At 39.9% G+C, this 17967-nt stretch overlaps 1 protein-coding gene across 1 annotated transcript in view; it reads left to right on the forward strand.

The window, feature by feature from the left end:
- The window catches only part of ZCCHC24 (zinc finger CCHC-type containing 24), a 107572-nt gene extending 89962 nt beyond the window's left edge, over positions 1-17610 (forward strand). Inside the window, exons 3-4 of the mRNA XM_071438778.1 lie at positions 2576-2740; positions 11168-17610. Of these exons, the coding sequence (XP_071294879.1) occupies positions 2576-2740; positions 11168-11281 (279 nt within the window). The 3' untranslated portion in view covers positions 11282-17610. The remainder of the gene's footprint in view (positions 1-2575; positions 2741-11167) is intronic.
- The last annotated feature ends 357 nt before the right edge of the window (positions 17611-17967 follow it).

Consider the following 17967-nt stretch of genomic DNA (forward strand, 5'->3'; position numbering starts at 1 on the left):
CAGAGTCAGGCCTCCTACATTCTTTTCCTGGTTCTGCTTCCGATTTACCAAGAAAGTTGGAGAAGCCAGATTTTAGAAGTATCTTTTAATCTGGAAAGCCTCCATTTCTGATGCCTAGCTGTACACACAGAGGACTCCACAGATCAGTATCTTCAGTGCTCCCTGTGCATTTGTGAGGGCAGAGTTTCAGGGCACTGGTGTCTCTGAAGTCACGAATGTGACCTGGACAAACCCACAGTCATTGGCCCGCCCAAGTGGCCGTCTCTGAAAGTTTCCCATCTGGGAATTGTGGCTGGCACAGCATATTGCTGTGGGAGTCTGATGTTTAAACGCTCTTTATGACTGACATAACATATTGCTGTGGGAGTGTTATGTTCAAATACTCTTTGTAAACATTTACAAGACTTCCAAGATGCACTCTGTCTCCAAAGTCAGTGCTATTTCTTTTGGAAATAATGAACCCTGTGAACTGCACATTTTCTGAAAGGACCACTGCTTGGTAGGGGCACTGAGCTGCATTTTCAAGTCTGGCTGCCGGAGGAGTTTACATAGAGGGTGACTTAATCAGAGAATCAAAAATAATGTGCCTTCCATTCAATAACACACCCCCCCCCCCCCAATAGAAAATGCAAATAGAACAATCTGTGATGCCTCAGGAGGAGAGGGCAGGTCTCTAAAACACAGGAGCTCTTTGGACACAGAGTTTCTGTTCAGTTCCATAAGAATTTCTAAATGAAGAGAGCATGTGGCTTCTTATACTGAGTTGTGCTATGAGGCAGAACCAAATTCTCAGAGGCAGAACCAAATTAAGTATCCAGAATAAGGATGTCTCCATAAATTGACATTTTCCTGCACTACATTCAGTTGCAATCTCTCATTCTTATCAAGGGACACCATGGGTTGGAGATCTACACTCTAAGTGCCTGCCAGCACTCACTTAGTTGTGGAAGTCTGAATGTTTATCACTATATCAATGCACTATTTTTTCTTCTGTGCTATACTGCTGTACATATGTGTGCCCTGGTCAGCTTTATCTTTGTTGTCAGACAGAATATTTACAGTGGCTTGTCAGAAGCAAATTACTATACAAGTTTGCCTGTTTGTAATGGAGGTTGCTACTGATCCAGTCTTCTAAAGAATATTGCTATGCTGAGGAATAAACATAAAAACCAGAGAACGTTGTTTATTGACACTACAGGAAGAAAAAAAGGCTGGAGTAGGTTTGGTGTCCCCTGCTCTTCCACCCACAGCATGCAGGGGAGAGCGCACTCAATGTTCCTTTCCCTTCTTGCTCCCACACACGACCCAGGAGGTAACAGTGCTCATCATCTCCATCAGCCACTGGAGCCTGAGTCCCAGAGCTCCTGCCAAGTTCAGGTCTTCTGCCAACCACCTGCTTGTGCAACCCGTGTTTTCTCATAGAAAGCAATTTGGACCTACACACTGAGAAATCATACAGACTCCCAAAACAAAAACAAATGCCTTCCCAGCATGATGGCTCATTTCACTTTTGTAAACTTTATCTGGAAGCCTTAAAAAAGAAAAGCTGCTTAGGCCTGACATGTAAGTAAGTGACAAAGAACCCTTTGCTAGGTGATCATAGTACACTGCCACTATACAGGCAAAGTTTCTCCCTCTAGGCAGCAACAAACTGAACACAGTGACATGGACAGTGTTTGGACACCTGCTAGGGACTCTGGGAAAATAGCCTCATCTTTACAGCTATCCTAGCACAGCTGGATGCAACACCCTCATCTTCACATACCTCACCATATTTTGTTAAGCACAATACACAGTTTTAGTGAGTGAATGCATGTACAAGAAATAAACCTGGTATTTGCATACAGTCATTGTCAACTCGACTGACTTCCCTAGATAAAAAGGCTTTCTTTAAGGGACATTTAACATTCAGACATCACAACACACCATTTGAGAATCCTTTCCTGTTTCCTTCAAAAGGCAGACATAGTGAAACCATTTACCAAGAGCCAGAAACCAGATAAAGTTAATAAAAGTTATTATTTCCAATAGTCAGAATGTCTTTCCTTCATACTCAATCCCAGTTTGTGCACTCCCATATGATAACATATAGGCTGTGACAAGCAGAACCATTTAAAGTCTTCTTAACTACAGGTTTTTAGAGGAAAATAGACTAGATTTCTAAACTGGAATTTCTAGTAAAAAAGTAGTACTTTATTACTAATGAGCTACTCCCCCTGATGACATATATATTGCTAGTGATAGATACTCAATAGAGATGATGTTATCATAATGAAACTAATAGTAAAACTATTTATTCAAAGAGCGAAAGGGTATATTTCCAAACACTCAGTGTCACTAACAAGTATTATGTTTTCTTGAATTTTTGAATACTTCTTACAGAAACTACTTTCAGAACTGTTAAAATCTGGCTTCAAGATATGAACTCTTCATTCAAGGGACATGTCCTTCATACCTGCCTCCAGTATCTTCTGCCCAAAGTTTCTTAATTAAAAAAAAATCTTTATTTTTCTACTACACACACCCACACCCACCCATTTTCAGTCATTCATTGCTACTTCCCTTTGTTTTGTAGGCTCGTCCAAAAGGAGAAGGCCTGACACCATACCAGGGCAAGAAACGCTGCTTTGGTGAATATAAGTGCCCCAAATGCAAGAGAAAATGGATGAGTGGAAACTCCTGGGCTAACATGGGACAAGAATGTATCAAGTGCCACATTAATGTCTATCCTCACAAACAGGTAGGAGAAATGCAGACCTGATGGCAACAGGCTTGGAGCTAGGAATGCTGTTGACTTTGTAAAGCGTGGGTAAGACTTAAAAAGAACTTGACATGGGCCGCAACACACCACAGAAAATGTTTCCCAGATGAGTTGTCTCAGTCCTGGAAATCTGGACAGGTGTCATCAGAGTTGCCAAATTCGAAAGTTCTTTCTTTCAGTACAAATACCTCAAACCCAAAATCTTTGCCTGCTTTTGTTATAGAAAGAGACTGGGGAGCTTTTTAATCTTAAGAGTAAAAAAAGTTCAGCAATAGCAATTGGCCTTCTAGTTCTTCTGATTCTCTTCATATTTACACCAATTTATTGTTTCATTCCACTGGTTTCAGCGTGGGTACTGCTTTTTTCATTTGTTGGATTTTCTCAAGGGGCTATCTCTACTTATCAAAGAGTAGTGATAAAGGAGAACAATATTAAGATGACTCTTGCCTACAAAACTCATTGGTTAATGACACTAATTTAACATAAGAATCTCAGAGCTTCCAGTGCCTCTTGTTCCTTACCTCTGTTTAGACAGCTTATCTAAAAAATCCAAAATCCAGGCTGAGTCACTTACCACATGCATGGAAGTAAGGTCCTGAGGTGAGAGAAATTACAGGACCATTGATAGCACAAGACCATTTATAGCACAAGTTTATCAATATTTGATTTGTTCTTCAAAATTCTTTTCATCATTTATGCTGATGTTCAAAGGGTCAAGAAATCATTCAAGAGGTATCCCATCCACACTGTACAGAGGCATTATAGACTTAGAAGTGTACATTTTTGTAGTAAAGTTTTGCAAGAGCTGCCCCTCGTGGCAGGGCTGGAGGAGTCCAGTCTGCACAGCAGTACTGAAGTCAGACACACTGTGGGAGGGTTGCAATCGGCAATGCTTCCATAAGCTGTGCTTGCCACCAAGCCACATACAATGCACTTTTCTGGGGAACCATCCCAGCATGTGCAGTGCAGCTCTCCACAGTTAACCCCCTCACTGTTTCCATGTTATTCACTAAGCACACCATAACTCATGGATGTGGAAGAGCACGTGTCTATCTATGTGTTCCTGTCCCAGCAGCAGGTATTGCAGTTATCTGAGATTTTCAAGACAAGAGTGCATTTCAGCTAGGCTTCCCAATATAAATAACTTGTAACCAGTCACTAGTGCTCTTCACCAAAACGTGAACTTTGAACCTCAAGCTGAAAGATTCTACATACTTTTGTCAATGCCTCACCTCCATCTGCTCCTATTTCTCAGTGTTACCATTGTCAGCCTTTCTAGTCCTTTTCATTCTTCCAGAGGGGTCCTGTGCTGCTTCTGATTAACCATAACAGCAACAGGCAGGCAGTGAAGGGAGCAGCATCAATTCATGCACAGAGCCAGCAGCAGCAGAGAGCTGCCAGGCTGCAGGAGGTCTGTGCTGCTGCTTGGCACAGCTTCCTGTCTGCTATCCCATACGTGTGTTTGGACATGCATCCAGTGCCACACCAGGCTCTCTAAACATTTATCAACATTTATCAGTGGGGAGCTATTCTACCCCATTTTGGAAAATATATCTAGTCACTGGTACTCTTATACCAAAAACTGTATTTTGTAAAAACACAGTGAACAATTTCATTAGATTTCAATATTTCTAGTTTGAGAATTAAAGCACAAAAAAGTCTTGCTCACTTAATATGGTTTGCTTTGTTTTTTTAAATAGCACTGCTACACCACCTTAACATTTTCTAGATATGTTTCCTATTTATTCTTTAGATTTTCATTATCTTGTTGGTGTCTACCATGGCAGAGGCCTCATTCATGTTTGATTTCTTATACATTTCTAGAGGTTGTTAAGCCCTCACTTCCCTCTCAGTGGATGTTCTCAGTTAATTATGTGTGCCTTCTGCGTTTATTATATCAGATCAGAGTATTTGCATTCTCATCTGACTCTTCCACTGAACAGGTTTTCCAACTTAAATAATTCACCTGAGAAAATATCTTGCCTCCCCCTACACACCATGACTCTCTTGTGTCATTTTAACTCCATTTGAAAAAATAAAGTGTTGCAGTTAAAGAAAACAGCAGACAGATGCTACAAAACAGCAATGTTCACAATATGTGATGTGATTGATCATAGTACAAATAATCAATAAATTGAGTTTTTTCTTCAGTTTAACAAAAACCAGATGAACTGTAACAGTCTGACCTCCTTTCAAGATCAGACAGTATTTACTTCTAGTGATATAAATTATTTCTCCTTTCAAGAAATCTTGTCAATATTTCTCTTCAGCAATGCGCTGGAATTCATCATCTCCTATTCTTACTCTTTGCCCTACCATTTTGTAAACATTTTTGTAACCTAACCAAAAAAAAAAAAAATCTTGGAACATAATTTTAAAAAGCAATGGTCATTTTATTAGCAGATGAAAATGACTGCTGCTCCCTCAACATGAAGTAACCTTTTGTCAAGTTACAAGAGCTTCCAAAACTATAAACACTATAAACATCTCAGCCTATATCTAAAACAGTCAAGGACCACAGTTCCCTGGTGAGGGCATATGACAGAAAGTTTCCATTCAGTACATTCATCAGGAAAGCTCACACCAGGTGACTATCTCTGCATTGTCTCAGTTTGTCGCTAAACAGATCAATCCTTTCAGAGCCTATTAAATAGCTGAAATCCAATCACAGGCCACCAAGCCTTGCTGCATCACTGTCACTGTAGGAAAGTAGGATGCATGTGCCCAATTGAGGAGAAAAATTTGAAAATCTTATTTCAGGATTGCTCAATATTCATTGTAGTGGATTAGGAGTTTCTTCTCAATTGCCAGGCTTGCCCTTTTCTCCCATCCTCATCTCCGTAGCTGTATTTCATCTTCCCCAGCCACTTCCCCAAATCCATGGACTTCCCAGTACTGTAAGGTTTGTCCATGTCTCACAAAGAATGGTTTGGGGTGCTGAAGTACTCCCATGTAACTGGCAATAATATCAGAGTACTGAAGATAATAATCTCCACTCTGGATAGCTCTGGGGTAGCCATTCAAGCACATATGTTGGCTCTGTGAATGGCTTGTGCAGCTATGCTCAAATCTTGATTTCCTATGCATACTTTTCATTAGTGAGTCCCTGGAGAGGAGAGCAGCCACACTTTCCTGCCACCTGCTCATTGTTCCTGGAGGCTCATTCACTCCAGGAAACTATCCTGGGCCAGTTCCCCACAAGGAATGGCTCAATTCAGCTCTATGCTCTTAGTCCACATGGCCTAGCTGTGAGAATGAGTTTTTAATCTCTCTAGGGCAGGAAAAATCTTCTCAGCACTTTTACAGCTGTGTATATACTTTAGAATGCTCTATAAATACAGCTCTAAATCTCTGTATTTAAAAGAGATGGTGGAGCATGTATTCCAAGAAGTAACACAAGGGCCTGACAGGAGGGCTGCTGCCATTCATTCCCCAAATCATCCACCAGGTAGGGAATCAGGTGATTGTCACACCTGAGCTGCAAAACAGCTCCTCAAGCAAGCTTCGCTGAATTATTCCACTGTGTTCCCCCTTCTGCATTTTCACCACTCCGAGTGACAAACCTTCCCATGGGAATGCTTACAGGAATGCACAGAACATGGGGCAAAAACCATAGGCCCATTGAGCTCAAGCCTTACTGGAAGCTAAAGAACTACCCAGACAAATTTGCTCTATGGCAATTTCAAAAGTTGTTTCCCAGGTAGTTACTTTAGCTACTCTAAACATAAACAGGAATCTCAGACAAGACTTAAACCTCTCCTGTTCTTCCAAGGAATTTGGATTTTGTGGTTGTTCATGCTCCTTCTTACCCTGCTTCAGCAACAGAGGCAGTCCTTATAGTCATTCACCAGCATTCTTGGCAGTGTAACAGCCCAGATGCCAAGCTCTGAATTCTCATTTTCTTCCCCTGCCTACTATAGCAGCAACATCTGCGCCCGTGGTTATTTCCTGGCTGGCCTCTTATCAAGGCTTCTTCTCCGACTTTGTGGCTAAGGCCAGTGCTGTTTGTGATGACAGCTGTTGCACTGGTGCAGAACCAGCCATCTGGTGACTGACTTGTCCTCTTGGACACTATTTTCTTCCAGCTGTCAGGAATTTACTGTTGGACTGGAAATAATTTGGTATGTAAATACATACCTCATGATGCTCAAGTTATTACTTTCATGGGCAATTCAGTGGTCTCATCATAATTCCCATATCTGAGTGCAACCACAGCCACCTTGCTTCCCTCAGTATGGGGAGGGGTGGGTATGATCACTCAAGCCCAATAAACTTTTCAACAGTTTGAAGCCTACAAGTATGATCTTTTGACTCTTTAGATTTAATAAACCCTCCCCAGCATGCCCTCACTTGTGTACTCCAGCTATGGGAAAACACTTCACCTCAGACTGCTGCTTTTCTGAACTCTTAAAAAAGAGATTTTCACCATTTCCCTCATGCTGTTATCATTCATTCCTAGCTGGCCTGTCCCAGAGGCATGCTGCTGACAGAGCCTGCTTGCTCTCTTTAAGCATCCTGCCTCTGATCTGTTGCCTTCTTATCACTGTCTCTTGGATTCACAGCGACAGCCCAGGGCCTTGGCCATGTCCCTCTTCCCCCAGGCAGATAGAAAAGCAGAGGGGCTGCTGCTCAAGAATGGACATTGCATTTAATCTTTTCTTCCCCAGTGCCCAATTTTTTTTTTATTGGTCTAAAAATTTACAAATTCACGATAGCACGTGTTTCTTGAGGGAAGCATGGCTCCTTAAGACTGTTAACCTAACAATTATCCTGCCAGCAATAGCTGCAGACTCTTTCTATTCACACTCCTAATATGACATCTAATCATCTCATTTGCTGCATTAAGATTGGATGTAAATGAGTCCAGAAAATAATTTTTAAGTGTTTTCTCTCATTTGAATTCTGATGTGATCCTCTATCTATCAGTGGTGCAATTAAATTGTTCCATTCCACAGCAGAAAATACAAACAGAAGCAGGCACATTATTCCATTCTACACCTTAGTGGAAGCCATTTCCCTCAAGATGTCCTAGTGATGCTTTCTTTAACAGCTAACACTTCTTTTTTGTTTGAGAGCTTTGGGATTTCAGCTGACTGTTGGGGAATGCACAGGTCATGCAGTACATCTAGACTGCAACAGCAATAACTCATAGTCAAAAGTTAATTTGCAGGTCAGGAATTGATATATAAATTTGAATTTCTGTCAGCTTCATTCCCCTGTGGCAATAGCTTTATTCACCAACACCAAATGCTTTCCTGGTGGAGCTGCACAAGATTATTTCCACCCTGCAACTACCAGGAGAAAATTAAACAAAGATGCACAAAAGTGAAGTCCAGAAGAATACAACTGTGGATGCTTGCATAAAAAAAGCCAAAAAAACAACGAAACTTAACTTTTACAGTTAAATTCTCCATTTAATGGAAAAAAGGATACCTCTCCCCTGAGGAACATAGCAGGATTTACTGTTGTTCTACAAGTCCCATTTCACTGCCTTCTAAGGAAAAGAGTTAATTTTTCAGCCGAACAGCCTGTCCCCTTCTCCACACCCTGTCCAAGTACATGGCTGAGTCCTCAGCAGCAGTGCAGGCTCTTGCAGCCTCCTCAGTTACTGGTGTCTCCTGCAGAACTCAGGCAGCCCCAGAGCAACAGCCAGGCCCTGCTGCACACTCCTGTGCCAGTGCCCTCTCCTTCCCCTCTGCTCCCACCACACCAGAGCTGGGGATTATATCAGCCCTGATGGACACACAGCTCTGTGACTAACATCCTACACTTTTAGCATGGTGTAAGAAAGGTTCCAAGAGTATAAGGTTATTATTTTTAGGTTCTCCTCAATTAGTAACAGACAGCAGCAGGACAAGAGCACTTGCTCTCAGGGTGATTAAAGGGTTCTTTTCTGCCTTTACAAGAAAGCCATGAAGAGCAAATGGCAAATGGAGATAAGCTGGGATTTCATTTCATGCAGAAGTTGGGTTTAAATGGTTTTGAGACACAAACCACACAAGTACACTACCAATTTCAAAGCCTCAGCCCTCCACCACCTCACCAGAAATGCAGTCTGGGCTCTGCACGGCTTCGTGCCTTCCAGCTGGCCCTTGGCAACCTGCTTTCCTGCATTTGTAACCCCTCTCTCCCCAGCCTGTGTCGTAACATACTGGTAACAATAACAGTTCTGAAATCAAAATGCTTTGCAGGCCAAAAAGCTGAGCTCAATCAACGCTGGGGGAAAGCAAACTACGGAGAGCTATTGTTTCTGAAAACCATCCAAAAACTCTTGGCGCTTCAAGGCATTCCCAATGTCCTTTGCACTATTTCCAGGAAAAATGATTCCCAAGGCCTTGCATATTAAAAAAAAATCTGGCTTATATCAATAAACATGATAACTGCTGTATTTTTCTCTTTAATCAGAGCACAGCTAGCATGTAGAAGCAATCAGAGCTGAGTCAAATAGCCTGTTTCAAGTGTAGCATTTCAAAACTCTCATTCGCTGTTGAAGAGTGTAAATTAACCCCTGGGAGTCCAGAACCTGTGCTTCATCTTTGTATATTTATGTAATGCAAATTCTTGAAGAATATTTGTGGGCAGATATTGGTGGAATAAGTGGTAGATGAGGTAGGCAGTTTTCTGACCAAACACACTTATTCAACTGGCCAGTCTTGTGGAATAAGTAGTATCTGGACTAGTGCTTGGACTGCAAGCCTAGAAACAGAATTGCTGGTTCTGATCTGAAATCTCAACATAGTGACATGAAACATTTAAAGCTCAGTAGGGTTGCAGGACATTCAGAGATGAAGAGTGCATCTACCTTCCTCATCTGACACAGGAAATCCACTTTGCAGCTGAAATGTACATGAAGTTAGATGCAAAGACCTATGCGGTGCAGAACAGTATCATGGTCCAAAACACCGAATCAGAAACAAACCATTGACAATCACTACTGAATCACTCCTATATATTGTTTTGCCTAGCTGTGCAACACAATAAGAGTGTTGCACCTAAAATCCAGGACAAGCAAGCAAGAACTCACTGACATGCCTTGTTCAAGACGATAGAATGTTTTGTGTCATTTTAGCTATTCAGAGAGAGAAACCATTCTACTCCCTGATTTATGAGCAGTTCTTACAGTCTTCCATAGCCAAAAAAAGAGCTTTAAATATCTCTGTTCCTGTCCACAGTTTCAGGTAGGTGGCTTGACAAAGAACTTAAAAATGAAATCTTTGATGATCAGGTGTACTTTAAGACCTTACAGATAAAGAAAAGTCTTTAAGATTAAGAAAGGTGTTAAGACATAAATGGCTAAGATGGTGTAATTTTTATTTACCCACCCACTGCTCCAAGAATCACACTTTGAAGATATAAGTAAGGGTCTAATATCCCTGTAAAAACAGTGAGAAGCTTGTGGCTAGTTTTCAGATTTCACACCACATGCTGTGTCTACCAGAGTCCCATGAAGAACTGCTGCCTTCATGGCACTGTGCAATGAAACAGCCTTTCAGATACATTTCATGAAAACAGATCAATTATGGGTTAGGGAATTTGGGAGTGTTTTCCAAGCAAATGGTGCACTTTATTAACTTCTACCTCCCATCTCTATCACTTCCCTACCTATTAGACTTCCCAAACCTTTGACTTTGTCACAATATTTAACATGGGTATTTTATTTCCAGAATGACTGTGAGGCCTTTTACATGCCATGAAAAGTGAAAGCACAAATACCTAATAACAATGAATCAGCCTAATTTCCTCCAACATGCTGATTTCATGAATATTATTTAAAGTACATCATTTATTACTCAGATTCAGTGCAAAGGATTGTGTCATGATGTTGGATTTTGGTTTGTTTTTGTATAAGTTCGGAATTTTTTTTAAATTTTATTAAAAGCTTTGCAGCTGCTCTGCTTCAAAACTTTCAGCATCAAAACCATGGGACTACCTATTGGGAAAGCACCATTTAGCTATGTAATATCTGTGCATAGTATGACTGTTTTCTTCATGTAGCAGCTAGTCCTAACATTGATAATCCCTGCTCTGCATTGCTGGGTTATGGGATTCCCAGGCTTTAGGTGTTAGTGCCTTTGGGACATCTAAGTTACTGGAGCTAAGCAAATGAACTCTTTTGTTACTGCTTTTTAGAAATGAAGTCCTCAATTCAGTATTTTTGTAATTTGTCTGCAACAAAGTTAACAGCACCTTTTTGAAGAACGACATTAAATTGTGAGGTCACTCTGAACCAATGTAGAGCTGAAGGGCTGAAAAAAATCACTCCATACCTTCAGGAAAGGAACATGGTACCTTCTTAATTACCAGTAGAAAGCTCAGTTAGGGCATAACAGTAGATTTCACATGCTGAATAAAGAGTACCAAGGACAAAACCTTGGATCTAACCTGATTTCCTTCCCACCACTGCAGAGACCCCTGGAAAAGCCAGACGGCCTGGATGTGTCAGACCAGAGCAAAGAACACCCTCAGCATCTGTGTGAGAAGTGCAAAGTCTTGGGCTACTACTGCCGCCGTGTGCAATAAACCTTCAACGTGGCCTCTTCCCATCCCCATCATCCTGAGATTCTCTGGCAGCATGCCATCAACAGCAGCACATCAGATCAAGATAAAAGCTAAAATAATTGCCAATATTGCCTATCTAATAATATGCCTTACCATTAATAGAATGTAACATTTCTCCTGTGCATGTGCATGCATGCAATAGGTATTTACAGGACTATGATTTGTATACATATATATGTAAATTTATATATGTACACACATAAGGTGTTACTGATGATGTTCACAACAGAACTGCAGTTACAGGTTCTGCTGATTGTTTACAGAGACCCTATATCACAGCCAGGTGAAATGAAGTACTTTTCAAAAGGCAAGGACTAATATTCACAAGGAATATTTGTTACATGTATGGCTTTTGCAGAGGTTCAGTAACTGTGGGGCCACTAATCGTAAGCACTCACCCACAACATGAACACTGTTCTTATTATATGACAAGACAAAGGAAGATAAAACAAGCCACAGCATAAAAGGGGAATTACTGCTTTCCCAGTTTTAGAAAGTCTTAAGAGGTTTGTGCTGCTGATTTCTTGGACTTTTTTCTATTTGTTACCATCTCTTGGGCAGGGCTTAGGCAAAATAATTTTTGCAGGACATGAAAAAAAAAAGTGAATAATTGTTTGAGGGGTGAGGGTTGGGTAGGAAGGGAATGCCATAAGATACCAAGAGGTTTTTGTAGGAGACAAAATTGGCTTGCTTATGCAACTACCAGATCCTTCTCTTGTCATATAATCCCACTGACATGGCCCCTTCTACGTGCATGACATGTTCATTAGGCTACAAGCACACTAAATTTACTATGAATGAGGGGATAAGAATACTTAAAACTGACCCCAATATCCTTAACTAAAAGATTAGCCAAACTTACTATTTATAGTAGTTTAAAAGCTACTTCCTGGAAATATTTTTATGTCCTGTTTTCTACTATAGAAATTTGTTATGATATGAAACACGTTAGCCATAGGGGTGTTTTAAGGCATGGAGAACACTCTATATAACCGTCTTTCTTTATGTCTTCCTGAAGAAGACCTACATACCTGGGGAGAAATTTAGGAATTATATTTCATTGTCCCATTTCAGGTAGAACTTTGCACAGGGACAGCCTACTGCAGAGAACATCTTGTCAGGGATTGGCAAACTGAAAGTACCTCGAGACAGTATCCTGATTGTACGTCTACATGAGAGTACATTGGCAAAAGGACACAACAAGCAATTAATTTGTAGTATTCACTAAAAAAATTAGAGGAATAATGTTAGAGTTTGGGGGGGGGTTACATCAGTAATTTACATTTTTATGAAGTTTCCTTTAGGGAGATTGATTTGTGTGAATGATACTTAGAGAAAATACTTTAAATCCTAAATAACTTGATGTGAAATAAGTGTGTTCTGAGGACTAGCTCTGTAATGCAAAGAAAGTGGGGGGTTTATGCCAAGTGATAGCAGGATGTTACCAGTATGTCAAGACAAGCTTCTATAAAGAAAGTAGAGAACTTATTATGAGTATTCACCTAGAGAACATGTAGCTCCTGACAAATCTGCTGCAGGGTCCAGCTCTTGCCATTTCCCTGCTTTGCTATAAGCAGGGCAAAATTGCATCTGCTTGTTTGGTGGGAGTGGCAAGTACATGTCTTGAAAACTCTATTATTTATGGGCAGCCTGAGTGACCCAGCCTGCTGCTCACAGCAATGGTTAAGCATCCTGACTCCCAGCTTCTGACCACAGCTCTCCCATAGCTCCCTGATTTTGGGCAAGTCACAAGATCCTTCTGGACCTCAGTTTCCCCAACTGCAAAAAGGGGGTAATAATACTTTAGCATACCTACCTCACAGGAGAGTTGTGAGGTTTACTTAATATCTCTTAAGTGTTTTGGCATCACTGGATGAAAAGTGCTGTGTAATGCTAAAATAGAATTAACTAAATTAATCACTTGGAAACTACTTTTGCCCAGTTAGCAACTCCAACTAAAATAGCTGAAAATAATATTATTGAAAGTAACACTAATAAACAGTTCAGTTGCCTTAGTGAAGATATGCAGTTTTAGTATTTTCAAATGCAAACACATTCTTTTGCACAGATTCACAAATTAACTTAGAGACAAATTCTCTCAACAAAGATACTAATCTGTCTATACAAATAAGAAAATACACAAGCAAATCTAGGGGTGGATTTTCTAAGCTTGACCTCTAGGATTAATCTCAATAGTTTGTTTCAAGCATGAGTAATTTTGAAAGAGGAGCATTTTAGACCAGATCTATTTTTTCCTCTTGAGCACTTAATAGTACAGGAACAAAAAAAAAAATCACCTAGATGGTTCACATCTAGCTAAACAACTTGTGGAAAAACCCTCTTAGATGAAAAGAAGAGAAAACATTATTTTATTTTCTCCCTGAAACTAGGATGTTGCTATCAAACATTTTGTTCAGTACTGAAATTATCTCCCTGTTATGATAACCACTAAAACCAGTAAAATACCACAACTCTTGATATAGCTGTATCACTAGATCACACACCAGCAGGTTCTGACAAAAACCTGACTAAAAGATGCCATTATAAGCATTGGTATTTTCATGACAGTGCCCTATTAAGAATTGTTTATCCATATTCAACACAGCAAGGCAATGCCTTTAGCTTATGGATTTTTAGATTATACTAAAAATACACATGATCTACTTTAACACAACGTCTATAGGTGTAGCATAACAATTCTTGAGAGCATACTTATGAGAGTTCAGTATTTATATTATTGATGTGTTCCTAGGCAGGAGACATATAAAGTATTTAAGTGATACTTAGCATATCTCTAACAAAGAGGAGAGCGGATCTCCGCCTGCCCTGGCGCTGGGGGGAAGCAGACGAAGAACGCAAGGTGTGGGGAAGCACGGAGTGACACTGCCGTGGTTTTACTGCCCAAGGCGAGGCAGCAATCCGGCGGTGCCGGGGCAGCGGGAACCTCCTCCCTGCGCAGGCTGGACCCCGCTCCCCCGGGCCGGCCCGGGCAGGCCTCGGACCCCCGTCCCTGCCTGCATGGCCCGGCTGCTGGCACTGCAGCCCGGGGCCCGAGCGTTCGCTCCGCACTGAGCCTGTGCAGTGGGAGCGGCTGGAAAACGCATCACATAATTGTGTGTAACAGCTTATGACCATTGGGTTTTAGTTAGTGGCAGAGAAGGGACATTTCTGAATTTTTATTTCAAAGGAAAGAAAGGATGATTGATTACAAAATATAGATTACTTCTACTCCCTCCCTCCCCACACAAAGGGAATTCACCTATAGATGTAACCAGCTCTCTTCAAATTAGAAAACAAAGGGTAAAGGTGCAGAGTTTTGATGGGAAAAATGAGGAACTGATTTATCTTTTAAATTTTAGTGACTGCTTTTGGATGTTCTCTCTCCGCACTGAGAGCATCAGCTAGCAATTGTTGAAGGCATTAGTAGACAGTATTAGCAAGAGTGAAGCAAGCATCAGCAAAAAGAGTTTTTAATCAATACAGGCCTCCCTAAACTGAGTATTCTTTAGAGGCATACCTGAGAGCAGTTTGGCTCTGTGCATTTATTTGGCAAACTGGATTTTCAACCTCAGATGCTTGCTGTTGACAGCCCACCAATACATTGTCCTATTCTATTTTTTTAAAATTTTCACCTTTTTTTAGATTTTTTTTTAAACTTCCATTTATTTCTTTAAAACCAGCAACAAAAACCAATCAAACAAATAAACACCCTGCAATTTCTTTAATGAGTTGGTCATAACATTTCATATCATATTTGGCATTGGCACACCTCCGGAAAAATGTTTGAGGAATTTGAAATGTGTGTCATAGGTTTTTAGCTGCTTTAACCTAATGAGGCTACAATGAAGTTATTACAAATACTTCATTTAAAGGTGATAAAGAAATATCCTAGTCATTTAAAGGATGGCCCCATTTTAGCCAGTTCCTACTGCTGCTACAACAGATGTAAAATGATGCCACACAAGCAATGTTTGAGACATTTTTGTCTCAAAGTTGCTATTTAATTTCAGATAAATACACAAGAGTATATATTCTTTCTGAAAATAGGTGTATTTTGAAGTTCCCCATTATATGGGACTTAGTTTTTAAGCTAAAAATGTGAAGTTACATATGTCTGAGAGAAGCCTTATACCTAAAAGTATTATCTACATTTTACCTTTTTATATAACAAGAAATTTAGATTACACATGGATTGTATACCTGTGACACTCTAGCATTTTTTAAAAAAACCCAAAACCTACTTAAAACATTAAAAGTTTAGAGCTTTTGGAAATGTCAGACTCCATAGACTAGTGATCTTTGTCCTGCAGTCACACAGAAGATTTTTTTTTTTTTGTCCTATTCTGGATCCTAAGAGTTTTCCACTGAACAGTAAGCAATAAATCATCAACACGTGTTTTTTAAGTTAAGTAGATAGACATATATTTTCCACTTGCCTTTGCCAACATACTTTAAAATGTGATTGAACTATCCCCATAGAAAAACCATTCTTTCAGATATCACTCCACTCCCAAGTGGGCTTCCACCCATATCTCTTTCTTATCTGCAAAACCAGTGCTGTCCATTGAGGTTGCTATATCGCTCAAGTGCTCAGAGGGCTGTTTGAGATCTTAGATATAGGGATGATGGATTGTGTTTCTAGGATGAATTTCAAAGGGACAATCGTGTGCAGTTACTAGCTATAGATGATTGATATAAATGTTTACCCCTGTATGAAGTATTTTACAGTTTTACTTGCAGATGTGTATTTATCTTGAGTTATACTTGACATAGAGTTTCTTTCAATTTTTTTTTTAATACTATGTGTGTATTTTGGAAACCTTTTTAGATGTTAAAATTTTTGAATGGTTACAAATATTTCTTATAATACTGAATTGTTATCTGGAAACTCTTTGCAGTAACTTTTTGTATATATTTGAGGGCCTTTTTAAAAAGTATTGTTTGTTTTTTGGGCAAAGTTTTTACAATTGGGAAGCTTTCAGAAGGGCCTTCCTCTCAACTAGGATACTAACGGAGGTAAGAGTTTTCTTAAGTATTTTGCAGTATTTTGCAGAACTAAGGATGTATCCTCAAGAAAATATTTATGGAAATAATTTACGTTTTTTTTACAATGCTTTTGTCTGTATAAAGTATGCAACAGAACTACATTAAGAAGGAAATATTGTCTACATAAAATATTATATGAAAGTTGGTACATAATTCTGACAAAAAACCTTGCAATTCTTTAAGCCATATTGTTTTTGTTATCCTTGGATGAAAATATCAGTATTAAGTAACCAGTGTATTATTCAAGTGCTTAGACTTATATGAAAATGCTTATACGGTTTATTTATGTGTATTTGGGGAACGAGTGCTAGAAAAGCTATCACTAGACATGTAGCAAGTGAGGAGCAAATATCAGTATACTGTCACTTTATGGCCTTGTGAGAGACACACCGGTGTTGAGAGCACCGTGGAGACTCAGCTTTCAGGAACTCCGAAGCACAAGTGGTGGGTTTCAAATGGTGGCTCTTTCCTTCCCCAGAACTAGAGGGGAAGAAAGTTGGTTGGGACACTGTTTAACTTGACTTTCACAACTCTTTGCAGACTGTGAGCTCAGCTATGCAGTATCATCTATAGCAATAATATCAATCAAAGGATGTAAGAGAAAAGGATTGAAGTAGATTATTGTAGGGGTTTACGTTTATTTTAATTAGAACTGATAGCAATATAGAATATGCATGTGCACGTATTCGAAGCATTTTACACTTTACATTTCATGTAGTTTGATTATATTATGAAGGATTGAGTTTTTAGTTTGATATTTTACCATGCTAAAATGGGAGGTCAGCCCAGCCCTATACTGGATTCTTGTTTCCTTTAAAAGGTTATTTAGTACAGCACTCACTGCATTGTGTAATAGTGCTAAAACTAACACTATTTTATGAATTTCTTCAGCTTTAAAAAAAATTAACCTAATGATTATTACATTTGTTTAACTGTACCCACTGACCTTGTGAGATTCAGTTGGCAAATTGTGTAATTTCTTTTTCTGTAACTGTTAATAAACTTGTACAGCTAAAACAAACAAAACCTATGGACAAAGGCCTCAGAGGTACCAGTTCTGTTTCAGCAATCAAGATGGCAGCTTGCTCATCTGGTGACTGTGTTGCTACCGAGACTGTAACACCTCTGTTGTGGATTGTCCATAAAATGGCATTCCGACATGTGCCTTATTTGCTGGATAGTATACAGCTTTCCTCTAGTATTCTAGCATTTTAATGCTGTATTAAAGTATTGCAAAAAAACCAGCAAGAGTGTGGCATGGTTTTCTTGAACATTCCTTCCTTTGACAATTTACTCCCAGCTGCAGTGTGTTCCTGGCTAAGGCCTGGCCAGCCACAGTCTGGCACCTGAGGAGCAAACCTGCCCTACCACAGCCGTGACCCAGACCATGGGAAGAAGACTTTCTCCACTGCAGTGAGTGCCTCTGCTGCAAGGAGCCTGGTCACATCAGGGTGACAGCTCTTCACTGCTAGAGGGACACCTCAGGTTAATGGTGCCAGGTCCTGTTTCTAACAGCCTATTCCTTCTCAAGGAAAACGTTCTATAATCAAAGTACACTTGTAGCCTTTGGTTGGATAGGAAAGTATATGTGCCAGCAAGCT

This window comes from Agelaius tricolor, unplaced genomic scaffold (assembly GCF_023055355.1).
Source record: "Agelaius tricolor isolate 1412-34295 unplaced genomic scaffold, bAgeTri1.0.p SCAF_13, whole genome shotgun sequence".
Classification (NCBI taxonomy): Eukaryota; Metazoa; Chordata; class Aves; order Passeriformes; family Icteridae; genus Agelaius; species Agelaius tricolor.